Source organism: Tursiops truncatus, chromosome 12 (genome assembly GCF_011762595.2).
Source record: "Tursiops truncatus isolate mTurTru1 chromosome 12, mTurTru1.mat.Y, whole genome shotgun sequence".
Taxonomy (NCBI): Eukaryota; Metazoa; Chordata; class Mammalia; order Artiodactyla; family Delphinidae; genus Tursiops; species Tursiops truncatus.
Window position 1 is genome coordinate 70149458 of NC_047045.1, and position 13674 is coordinate 70163131.

At 38.4% G+C, this 13674-nt stretch overlaps 1 protein-coding gene across 6 annotated transcripts in view; it reads right to left on the bottom strand.

Moving 5' to 3' along the window:
• EPM2A (EPM2A glucan phosphatase, laforin) overlaps positions 1-13674 on the bottom strand; it is a 106742-nt gene that overhangs the window by 57899 nt on the left and 35169 nt on the right. Inside the window, exon 2 of one of the 6 annotated variants that reach the window (XM_073789701.1) lies at positions 8416-8585. The exons of the other annotated variants lie outside the window; for them this stretch is intronic. Within the exon in view, the coding sequence (XP_073645802.1) occupies positions 8416-8585 (170 nt within the window). The remainder of the gene's footprint in view (positions 1-8415; positions 8586-13674) is intronic. 6 annotated transcript variants of the gene reach the window in all.

Consider the following 13674-nt stretch of genomic DNA (forward strand, 5'->3'; position numbering starts at 1 on the left):
CTCAAACTGTGATGACAACAGAGTATGCTTTAGATACATAACAAAGAGCACAACAATGTATGCATGAGTATGGTTCGAAGAAGAAAACAGATAACAAGAACAAATGTTTACTTCAGTGGGTAAAGTGACAACATAATATGGACTCATAGGGAGTTCATATTACTTACCAAATTCTAAAGCAAGCACTGTAAAACAACTGGATTTCATGACTTGGAAAAGCAAAGAAGAGAATTACCACTTTTCTAACCATTATTTAGGAAGTCAGACTTTTTTTATTGCAGACAATTTACATTAATTAGTGATTCATGAGGATACACACATCTTAAAATGGGAAGCATCTCAGAGATTGAAGATTCTCTTTAAAAACATCCCCAAAATGTCATGACCAGGCAATTATGCTTCCATTTAAAATTAAATACAATAACAGCTCTCCTTTTTATATAATTTTTAGAGAAAATCTGAAACTTAGATTGTTCTTAATAGGCTTACTCAAAGCATCAAGACTGAATTATTAATAATTCATTCAATGTGATGATAATCTAGAGAGAAGCCAAAAGATTTGACCACCTGATTTGAAGTGATCAAATCTTTTGGTAGCTAATAATGCCATGACTCAAGGGATTAAACAAGATGGGAATATTAAAATGCTCCATCTCTGCATAATTGGATATATTTCTACATACTGCGTTTACTTTCTATAGTCACATGCAGAGGTGTTTATTCATGTGTTTAATGTATTTTTATTTGATTTCTCTAATAATTTTTACTGTTGATTTTCCTACTGTCATTTAAATAATTTTTATAATAGTGTCTAGACTTCTGTTGTTAAATTGTCAGGTCAATTTTTCTCTCCATAGCACTCTCAGAATTGACTAGAAATTTCATTGTGTTTCATTGTCTGAACACAAATCCAAGTCACACTATAAAAATAAAGCATCTATATTAATATTAGACTCACTATATGAAGCAAATTCCTCTAACCAAATTTCACTACTTCATTTGACATACTGTGAAGCCCACGACAAAAGCTCTCATGTCACCTATCTTTGTGTACTTTAAGTCAAATAATGCTGAGGCAGAAGGCAATACCTTCCCTAGTAGCCATATCTCAAGTGTCCAACATTTGGATGCAAAGAACATAAAATAGTCATATTTATCCCAGGAACTCTGAAGAACATTGAGGATTATTTTACATTTAACCCCATCCTAACCCAGCTCACGCAGCAGACAGGCATTTTAGTAGTTTCATAGTAAGTAAATGCTTTGGCATGAAATCTCTCTTCAATTATGATTTTCTAGAATGTGGACTAAATGGTTTAATGAGACATTCCCTTGAGCTGATCTAGATCTGATGTGAAAACCATCTCTGCTTCATGCTTTGGTTTCTTCCATGGCAAAAATATTTTTTTGATAGTATAGAGATACAGCTGATGTAAACATCACAGAGGCACTGCTCTAGTTACTGAAAAGAAACTAGAAATGAACAGCTAATTGAATAAAGTGGTCAAACAGTTTTAAAGACTAAATTGTTTCTGAAACTGATAAGCCAGATTAAAACCTTTTTAATGAGACATATAGGCTGTAAAAAGAAAAGTGTCAATTAGGTAGATTATCTTAAAATTTACCAAAGCCATAAACTACACGTGTATAAGAAAGCGTTGATAAAGAATTTTGCTTCTCTGAGTCCTTCATCTGACTACAAGCAACAGAAAAACTGACTAACAGTGACTTCAACAAATACACATATATCTCTCATGTAACAAGAGGTGCAAAGCCAGGCAGTCCAGAACTGGTGAAATACCAAGTGCCTTCTAAATGTCTGCTTTGCCATCCTTCACACATTGACTTTGTTGTCATGCTTGTCAACCCATGTTCAAAGGGTGACCTCTAAACATAATGTCTGACACTCCACTAGCCATGAAGAAGAGTGAAGCGCCCTTGTTCCTTTTCATGAGAAATCGAAAGCTTTCCTGGGAGCCTCACCCAAAAGACTTCTCACATCTCATTAGCTAGAACTAGGCAACACGGTCATCCTTAGACCAATTGTTAGCCAAGATGAATAAGAGTACCATAACTGATTAAAGTAATAATGTTTCATCCCACTGCTACCAAAACAAATCAGGATTTCTGCTATCCTGGGAAAGCTGGGGAAAACAAATGCTAATTAGGCCACTGATGGTAATGGTAGTGGTTTGGAACACATCATCTTTCTCCAGCAGATCATTTTGGAAGATAAACCACATTTCTTTAGGTAGCACTTGTCTCTACCTGATTTAATTCAATAGTACCCAATGCATTAAATTTTTAATTGTAAACTCTTTTTAAATAAATCAACAGGAAAATAAATCAACTAAAAGCATTTTAAGGTTTTAAAACCTTAAAAATTGCCCATACATGATCCCCTCACCCCCCCCAAAAAAAAGAAAAAGAAAAAGAGAGAGACTACAGGCTCTCTAGTTCTTGACTGTGCCTGTCTTGTATAACCTCTTTGCTATCACACAGACTCTCCTCCCCTCTACTCCTAGCCTTAAATCTCTCCACATCCTTCCTCTTCAAGTTTTCCTTTAGTCTCTGCCCCACCGCCATCTCTGACAACCTGATTTTTCTTCTAACTAGGCTGGTCCCCAACAATACCCCCATTTCCCTATTCAGTCTTCAGGGACCTACAATTTGGCATCTGCCCTCATCACCCCACTGGAAAAAAAACTTTAAATGAAGTCATCTCATGTCAGATTCATTTTTCACCTTTCTTTACCTGCCTGCAGCATGTAATGATAGTGGCCACTCTGTTGAAAGTCTCCTCTGTTGGCTGCATAATATTCTTTCCCAGGATGGCAGTATATTATAGCAGTTAAGTGCATGGACTCAAGGTCCAGACTCAGACTCCATCCCATGTTATACCATTTACTGTTTGTAAGTAGTATTAAGAAAGTCATTTAAGCAATCTGTGCCTCTGTTTTCCTGTTTGTGGAAAAGGGATTGTAGCACTATCTATGTCGTAGGGCTGTTGTGAGGAAAGTCAATCAGACGATCCTTTTAAAGATTTAACCCAGGACCTACCACAGTTGGTGTTCAATAATAACTCTATAAGAACTTTTGACTAGCCTTCTCTTACAACTCTTCCTCTCCTAGTCTGTTTGCAAAACTGTTTACTGATTTGCAAAACAGGTATACCCCTAAAATAAGTTCAAATTGTTTTAACAGCTCTGTCCAGACCTACATGTTCCAAAGATAAGATCACCCATTTTTTTCCAGCAACTCACCTAGTTTACAAATTCTGATCAATCTCTTTCCAAACCATGCTAACTTCTCCCTAAAACCAGAACTAATTGAAACTCCCAAATCTTTTCACTTTGAATTGTTCTCAAAGCAAATTCTCTATCTTTATAAAATAACTTACTAATGCAAATACAAGACTTGACCTTTATTAATTTCTTCTCACTGGTTTATTCCCACTTTGGGATTTAATATTTTTCAAGACTGCTGCTCTCAAATGAAATAGCAACTCTCTCTCCCAGTTTTCTCTCATCAGCAAGATTGATAAGCATGCTTCCTAAATTACTAATAAAAAGATTTGGCAGGAAAGGACCTAGAATAAAGTGACTTGTGAAATGCCAGTTGCATTCACCCTCATGTTCCTACTGGTTTATTAATCAGAGCACTTTAGGTTCAGTTGTTCAACTTGCAATGAATCCACCTAACTAATCTATTAGCCAGCCAGTCGTTTCCTAATTTGTAGACAAAGAAATTGAGAGGTTTTTCTAAAATCCTTAACTAAGATACACTGCTCCTCCATTTTTTCCCTTTGTACAAATGAGGATGGATACTTGTTGAGGTAAAACTTCTAAAACAATTTTTAAACCTACTTTAAAATATGTAATGATGATGAAATACCAGAGGTTTTTTTTTTTTTTTTAACTACTGTGGGTCGTAAATTCTTTCGATAAGCAGTAAAAAGCTATGAATCATCTTCCACAAAAAATTTTTTTAACTGTTCATGCACACAGTGCAAACAGCTTATCACTATCCTGTATATTAGAAGAGAGGAAATTTGATTCATAACTATGACCATAAGAGAAAGAAATGAAATTTTCATTAACATATCAATTCATGTTTAGACATCTATCTATTTAACATTTTTTTCCTCCGTGAAAACAGCAACAGTTTATTTGGCACAAAACTATTAAAATTTTCTATCAAATGTCAGCCATTTAAAAATAAGATTTCTCTATCCACACCATTTTATAAGCAACTTTTCAACAGCCTAATTTTCAAAGCAGCTACTTTCTCTTGTACAGAATGCAGTGATTACGGCAGTTTAAAACTGCACTGATGGTCTCCTTACAACTAAAAACTAGCAATCCATTATACTGCTAAAGAATCTTTATATTTTTTTCATGCTACAGGGAAAGACTGCTCTAGTAGACCTAGACCATCACTTATATGGAAGCCTTAATATCAACAGAAGTTAGCAAGGAATAACTTATCAAGCTTTACAAGTATACTTTTCCTATTTAACTCATCTTGTAGAATTAATTTTCTAAGAAATTCTGACACAAAGTAAACTGATGTGGAACCATGACAACATGTTTCACAAACATGTCACAGATGTCACAGATTCAGCATAACAACTTTATCGTCTTAAGATACACAGGATAAAATAAGCATCGGTGGTATTACCAGTCAAAAACGTCTACATGAGTTTATTGAAAAAAATTGTTAAAGCATTCACAAAAAAAGCCAGTGGCAAGATATTTGTAGGTGATTTTACTGATTTTAATTACCTACATCAAACTAATTTACCTACATCTGAGCAAAATTAGGTTACCTAACACTTCTTCCCAAAAGACGCAAAAGTTCTGCATAAATTGCTAAGCCTTTGCGATTGTCCTCACATATATGTCATTAAATCACTTTTAAACAAATGGTAACAGTTTCTCAGAATTGTTTTGGGAGATAGGGAGTGCACAGGATGGGAAAGGGTAAAGATAAGGTTGGGAGAAAATGAGATGGTGATTAAATTCTTTTCTTTGAGATTAATGCAAACTATAAAATTATAGTAGAGTACAAGTGAAATACTGCCACCCAGTGGACTTAAAATATAAATAAAATCTTCAAATTTGAATGAAAAGATTGCCAAGAATTTCATATCACTTTTCAATTGGGATAATAGAGCTTAATAATTTTCAAAGTACTTTCAAATATATTAGTCCTTAAAAAAAAATCCAGTGGGACAGATAGCAGACGTGTGAGTACATTTTTTCCTGAGTCTGAGATTCTAGCAGATTCCATGACGACTGAGTCCTATGCTTAACCAGAAGCAAAGGAAGCGCTGGAGCCCAAAGCTTCTGGCTCTCAGTCCACTGCTGCTTACACCACACAGCTCCTCCTAAAGAGACTCTGACATCTCTTCCTTTGTCCAAACCCTGTATTTCATAGAGGAGGAAAGTGAGACTCAGAGATTATCAGGGTTTCTCAAACATTTCTAATATATAGACTGGCATATATAATCTATAGGAATACAGATCAAAGCAGAACCCTACTGTCATAAAAATTCTTGTATTTTTTCCTTTTAAAATTTCTGTGGAATCTGTGTTCTCTTCCATATCATATGCATGTCTGTTTTAATCTGAAAATAATGAGGTTTTTTCCTCAAAGATCTTTTACAAAAAGTGTTGCTTTAAGACAATGGTGCATTTCTATCCTGTGCTACAGACTCACTAGTCCAGGACCACATCAAAGATGGGAAGACAGAGAGTATGACTGTACTAGTTCGAGACACCGGGAAATTGCCTTGTTCAAGTTCATTCATTCATCAAGTACTTAATGAACACCTGCCAAATGCCCGGCATTGTTTTAGATCCTAGGACATACTGTGATAACAAACAACTCTAAGTTAGCAGTGGCATAGAAAAGCACTTCTCTCCCATGCTAGAGCTCATTGTAGATTGACTAAGTAAGGGCTCTTCTTCACATTGCCAATATCTTCATATTGGGACCATCAGACAGAGCAATCATTTTTAGAACATCAACAGTAATCTCTTGTCAGAGAGAAAAAAGTGAGGCAAAACAACAGGAAATGACACACATCATTTCCTCTTACACTTTATTGACCAAAGCAAGCCACATGACAAAGGTATCCTTCTTTAACAGGGCAAAGAAGAATAATCCTCCCACAGGGACATGGTGTGGATATTGGTAAACGATAATCATCTACACACCCCAACTTTTCCAAATATGCTGAGAAAAGGTGGTGCTGGGTAACACAGAGGAAAGAGGTCAGATCCCTCAATATATGGGATGGGAATTCAAGCAACTTTACTTAAATATCAAAAGAAAGGGTTATCACAGAAGCCTAGAGGACTTGGAATATTGATGCTTCAGATATGTGAGATATAAATGAGTATGTATTAAACAAGTAGACAGAGAAAAGGGATTTAGAATATTTTTAAGTATGAATTACAACTCTTAGTTCTGGACATAGCACTTTATCAGTACAAACTCACAGAAGCTGCCTGTGTTCAGTGAAGGATACCATACCTCATCAGAAGCAACATGGCAGGGTTACTTAGTTTACATAAACACAAAACTATAGCCAAGTGGGTGGAGTATCAGAGCCAGATGTATGCAAATTATATCCAGTGTCAACTCAAATGGATGCTTAACTTACATGTATGTGAAACCCACAACCAGTTAAGTGGGGTCAACAGAGCCAGCAGGTGCCCTAATCACATATATGACCAAAATATATGAGTTCACTAAACTGCATGTTATTTTCGTAGCTCAAAACACTTGCTGTAGCAGGAGCGATGCATATTGTTCCTTCTCTCTGCCAATGCTGGAAGGTTAAGTCTCTGACCAGAAGCTCTAAAATGAAAACCTTCATACTGAATCTAACCAACACTGATAACCTAGACAGCTGCCAGAGAAAAAGAAAGCAACCTTACCTACAAATGCCACCAATGGACTGTGACAGACACCCCTTAGAGAGTAAGAAACTCATCCCCTATATCCCTAATCCCAAGAAGTATATATATGCATGTGTGTGTTGTGCATCAGTGATAAGATTTTTTTAGACAGATTCAATAATTTTACATTATACAATCATTTGTTGTACTTAGGAATTATATAATAAATATAAATTATTTCAAGAGGTTACCTCTAACTGGTTTTCATATTATTCCACCAAAGCCAATGGAATAATGTGGCATGGTTTGTTGCAGATCTAAGACTGCCATAGTTTTGAAAGAAATCCATAAAGAATTGCATAAAATATTGCAGAAAAATAAGAGTCTAGGTGGCTGAAACTTAGACTTTCTTAGAAGTGGCAGGAAAAGTACAGGCAAAAGTAATTTTTTAAAATACATAATTGCCAGATTATAAGGAACCTGAAAGGTCATACTAAGAAGTTCAGACTTATTTTATAGGTAATAAGAAATCATCAGAGAGTTTTTAATCACACATGGGCTATTATCCAATCTGTGCTTTAGGAAAACAGTAGCATGGAGGAAGGAATGAATAGAGAAGGGATGCAAAGGAATTAGATCTGTAGAAGGCCAGTGAAATGCAAAGGAACCAAACTTTGGCAAGAGGCAGGAAGATGAACATAAAAAGGGGTGGGGTGCAGATTGAAATATTGCAACTGCAGAAGCACTTTCAGTGATTTACCAAGCCACTTGCTTATCAAAAAGCACCTGGGGAAATTGTCAAATTCTTATTCCCTGGACAATTCCAGAATTATTAAATCAGGATCTTTAAGGATGTGGCCTAGAAAATGCCCCAGGGGCTCATGATGCAGGCAGCCCAGGCTAAGAAGTACATGTTTCCATATAGTTGAGTGACTAAGCTATATTGTCTTTAAATTGGGAACAAAGAAAAACAAGCTTTGCAAAGGTTGATTATAAGCTGAGGTTTGAATATATTCAGTTTAAAGTACTTGCAGGACATCCAGATGAAAAAGTCTTGTAGACAATAGAATATATAAGCTTGGAATGTAGAAAAGGGATTAGAGAGGACACCTTCAAGATGGCGGAAGAGTAAGACGTGGAGATCACCTTCCTCCCCACAAATACATCAGAAATACACCTACATGTGGAACAGCTCCTACAGAACACCTACTGAACGCTGGCAGAAGAACTCAGACTTCCCAAAAGGCAAAAAACTCCCCCTCATACCTGGGGAGGCCAAAAGAGAAAAGTAAAAACAGAAACAAAAGAATAGGGACGGGACCTGCACCAGTGGGAGGGAGCTGTAAAGGAGGAAAGGTTTACACACACTAAGAAGCCCCTTTGCGGGCGGAGACGAGGGTGGCGGAGGGGGGAGCTTCGAAGCCACAGAGGAGAGCACAGCAACAGGGGTGCGGGGGGCAAAGCGGAGAGATTCCCGCCCAGATGATCAGGCCCGACCAGCACTCACCAGGCCGAGAGGCTTGTCTGCTCACCCGCCGGGGCGGGCAGGGCTGCGAGCTGAGGCTCGGACTTCGGCCGGAGCGCAGGGAGAGGACTGGGGTTGGCGGCGTGAACACAGCCTGCAGGGGGTTAGTGCGCCACGGCTGGCCGGGAGGGAGTCCGGGAGAAAGTCTGGAGCTGCCGAAGAGGCAAGAGACCATTGTTTCAGGGTGCTCGAGGAGAGGCGATTCAGAGCACCACCTAAACGAGCTCCAGAGACGGGCGCGAGCCGTGGCTATCAGCACGGACCCCAGAGATGGGCATGAGACGCTAAGGCTGCTGCTGCCGCCACCAAGAAGCCTGTGTGCCAGCACAGGTCACTCTCCACACCGCCCCTCCCGGGAGCCTGTGCAGCCCGCCACTGCCGCGGTCCCATGATCCAGGGACAACTTCCCCGGGAGGACACATGGCGTGCCTCAGGCTGCTGCAACATCACGCTGGCCTCTGCCGCCGCAGGCTCGCCCCGCCTCCGTACCCCTCCCTCCCCCCGGCCTGAGTGAGCCAGAGCCCCTGAATCAGCTGTTCCTTTAACCCCGTCCTGTCTGAGCGAAGAACAGACGCCCTCCGGTGACCTACATGCAGAGGCGGGTCCAAATCCAAAGCTGAACCCCGGGAGCTGTGCGAACAAAGAAGAGAAAGGGAAATCTCTCCCAGCAGCCTCAGGAACAGCGGATTAAATCTCCCCAATCAACTTGATGTACCTGTATCTGTGGAATACCTGAATAGACAACGAATCATCCCAAATTGAGGCGGTGGACTTTGGGAGCAACAATATATATTTTTTTCCCCTTTTTGAGAGTGTGTATGTGTATGCTTCTTCGTGTGATTTTGTCTGTATAACTTTGCTTTCACCATTTCATTTGTCCTAGGGTACTGTCTGTCCGTTTTTTTTTTTTTTCTTCTTCTTTTAGTACAGTTTTTAGCACTCGTTTTAATTGGTGGATTTGTTTTTTGTTTTGGTTGCTCTCTTCTTCCTTTCTTTCCTTTTTATTCCTTTTTGATTTTTTATTTTAATAACTTTATTTTATATTATTTTATTTTTTTCTTCCTTTCTTTCTTTTTTTCTCCCTTTTCTTCAGAGCCATGTGGCTGACAGGATCTCGGTGCTCTGGCTCGGTGCCAGGCCTGTGTCTCTGAGGTGGGAAAGCCAAGTACAGGACACTGGTCCACCAGAGACCTCCAGGCCCCACGTAATATCAAATGGCAAAAGATCTTCCAGACATCTCCATCTCAATACTAAGACCCAGCTCCACTCAACAACCAGCAAGCTAGAGTGCTGGACACCCTATGCCAAACAACTACCAAGACAGGAACACAACCCGGCCTAAAATCATAATAAGGTCACAGGCACCCCAAAACACAACCGGACATGGTCCTGCCCACCAGAAAGACAAGATCCAGCCTCATCCACCAGAACACAGGCACTAGTCCCCTCCACCAGGAAGCCTACACAAACCACTGAAACAACATTAGCCACCAGCAGCAGACACTAAAAACAACGGGAACTGCGACCCTGCAGGCTGCAAAGAGGAGACCCCAAACACAGTAAGTGAAGCAAAATGAGAAGACAGAGAAACATACAGCAGATGACGGAGCAAGGTAAAAACCCATCAGACCAAACAAATGAAGAGGAAATAGGCAGGCTACCTGAAAAAGAATTCAGAGTAATGATAATAAAGATGATCCAAAATCTTGGAAATAGAATGGAGAAAATACAAAAAACGTTTAACAAGGATATAGAAGAACTAAAGAGCAAACAAACAATAATGAACAAAACAATAAATGAAAATAAAAATTCTCTAGAAAGAATCAATAGCAGAATAACTGAGACAGAAGAACAGATAAGTGACCTGGAACATAAAATAGTGGAAATAACTACTGCAGAACAGAATAAAGAAAAAAGAATGAAAAGAATTGAGGACAGCATCAGAGACCTCTGGGACAACATTAAATGCACCAACATTCAAATTATAGGGGTCCCAGAATAAGAAGAGAAGAAGAAAGGGACTGAAAAAATATTTGAAGAGATTATAGTAGAAAACTTCCCTAATATAGGAAAGGAAATAGCTGATCAAGTCCGGGAAGCACACAGAGTCCCACACGGGATAAATCCAAGGAGAAACATGCCAAGACACATATTAATCAAACTATCAAAAATTAAATACAAAGAAAAAATATTAAAAGCAGCAAGAGAAAAACAATAAATAACATACAAGGGAATCCCCATGAAATTAACAGCTGATCTTTCAGCAGAAACTCTGCAAGCCAGAAGGGAGTGGCAGGACATATTTAAAGTAAGGAAAGGGAAAAACCTACAGCCAAGATTACTCTACCCAGCAAGGATCTCAATCAGATTTGACGGAGAAATTAAAACCTTTACAGACAAGCAAAAGCTTAGATAATTCAGCACCACCAAACGAGCTTTAAAACAAACGCTAAAGGAACTTCTCTAGGCAGGAAACACAAGAGAAGGAAAAGACCTACAATAACAAACCGAAAACAATTAAGAAAATGGTAATAGGAACATACATATCGATAATTACCTTAAATGTAAATGGATTAAATGCGCCCACCAAAAGACACAGACTGGCTGAATGGATACAAAAACAAGACCCGTATATATGCTATCTACAAGAGACCCACTTCAGACCTAGGGACACATACAGACTGAAAGTGAGGGGATGGAAAAAGATATTCCATGAAAATGGAAATCAAAAGAGAGCTGAAGTAGCAATTCTCGTATCAGATAAAATAGACTTTAAAATCAAGACTATTACAAGAGACAAAGAGGGACACTACATAAGGATCAAGAGATCAATCCTAAAAGAAGATATAACAATTGTAAATATTTATGCAGCCAACATAGGAGCACCTCAATACACAAGGCAAATGCTAACAGCCATAAAAGGGGAAATTGACAGTAACACAATCAAAGGAGGGGACTTTAACACCTCACTTTCACCAATGGACAGATCATCCAAAATGAAAATAAATAAGGAAACACAAGCTGTAAATGATACATTAAACAAGATGGACTTAATTGATATTTATAGGACATTCCATCCAACAACAACAGAATACACTTTCTTCTTAAGTGCTCATGGAACACTCTCCAGGATACATCATGTCTTGGGTCACAAATCAAGCCTTGGTAAATTTAAGAAAATTGAAATCATATCAAGTATCTTTTCCGACAAAAAACGCTGTGAGACTAGATATCAATTACAGGAAAAAATCTGTAAAAAATACAAACAAATGGAGGCTAAACAATACACTACTAAATACCCAAGGGATCTCTTAAGAAATCAAAGAGGAAATCAAAAAATACCTAGAAACAAATGACAACAAAAACATGACAACCCAAAACCTATGAGACGCAGCAAAAGCAGTTCTAAGAGGGAAGTTTATAGCAATACAATCCTACATCAAGAAACAAGAAATATCTCAAATAAATAACCTAAACTTACACCTAAAGCAAGTAGGGAAAGAACAATAAAACCCCAAGTTAGCAGAAGGAAAGAAATCATAAAGATCATATCAGAAATAAATGAAAAAGAAATGAAAGAAAAAATAGCAAAGATCAATAAAATTAAAAGCTGGTTCTTTGAGAAGATAAACAAAATTGATAAACCATTAGCCAGACTCATCAAGAAAAAAAAGGGAGAAGATGGGCTTCCCTGGTGGCGCAGTGGTTAAGAATCTGCCTGCCAATGCAGGAGACCTGGGTTCGAGTCCTGGTCTGGGAAGATCCCACATGCCACGGAACAACTAAGCCTGTGCGCCACAACTGCTGAGCCTGTGCTCTAGAGCCCGTGAGCCACAACTATTGAGACCACGTGCTGCAACTACTGAAGCCTAGGGCCTGTGTTCCGCAACAAGAGAAGCCACAGCAATGAGAAGCCCACACACCGCAACGAAGAGTAGCCCCTGCTCTCCACAACTAGAGAAAGCCTGTGTGCAGCAACAAACACCCAACCCAGCCAAAAATAAATAAAATAAATAAATTTTTTTAAAAAAGGGAAAAGACTCAAATCAATAGAATTAGAAATGAAAAAGAAGAAGTAACAACTGACACTGCAGAAATACAAAGGTTCATGAGAGAGTACTACAGCAACTCTATGCCAATAAAATGGACAACCTGGAAGAAATGGACACATTCTTAGAAAAGCACAACCTTCCAAGACTGAACCAGGAAGAAATAGAAAATATAAACAGACCAATCACAAGTACTGAAATTGACACTGTGATTAAAAATCTTCCAACAAACAGAAGTCCAGGACCAGATGGCTTCACAGGCAAATCTATCAAACATTTAGAGAAGAGCTAACACATAGCCTTCTCAGACTCTCCCAAATATAGCAGAGGGAGGAACACTCCCAAACTCATTCTACAAGGCCACTGTCACCGTGATACCAAAACCAGACAAGGATGTCACAAAGAAAGAAAACTACAGGCCAATATCACTGATGAACATAGATGCAAAAATCCTCAACCAAATACTAACAAACAGAATCCAACAGCACATTAAGAGGATCATACACCATGATCAAGTGGGGTTTAACCCAGGAATGCAAGGATTCTTCAATATACGCAAACCAATCAATGTGATAAGCCATATTAACAACTGAAGGAGAAAAACCATATGATCATCTCAATAGATGCAGAAAAAGCTTTCGACAAAATTCAACACCCATTTGTGATAAAAACCCTACAGAAAGTAGGCATAGAGGGAACTTTCCTCAACATAATAAAGGCCATATATGACAAACCCACAGTCAACATCGTTCTCAATGGTGAAAAACTGAAACCATTTCTTCTAAGATCAGGAACAAGACAAGGTTGTCCACTCTCACCAAAATTATTCAACATGGTTTTGGATGTTTTAGCCACAGCAATCAGAGAAGAAAAGGAAATAAAAGGAATCCAAACTGGAAAAGAAGAAGTAAAGCTGTCACTGTTTGCAGATGACATGATACTGTACATAGAGAATCCTAAAGACTCTACCAGAAAACTACTAGAGCTAATCAATGAATTTGGTAAAGTAGCAGGATACAAAATTAATGCACAGAAATCTCTTGCATTCCTATTCACTAATGATGAAAAATCTGAAAGAGAAATTCAGGAAACACTCCCATTTACCATTGCAACAAAAAGAATAAAATATCTAGGCATACCTAAGGAGACAAAGACCTGTATTCAGAAAACTATAATACACTGAAAAGAAATT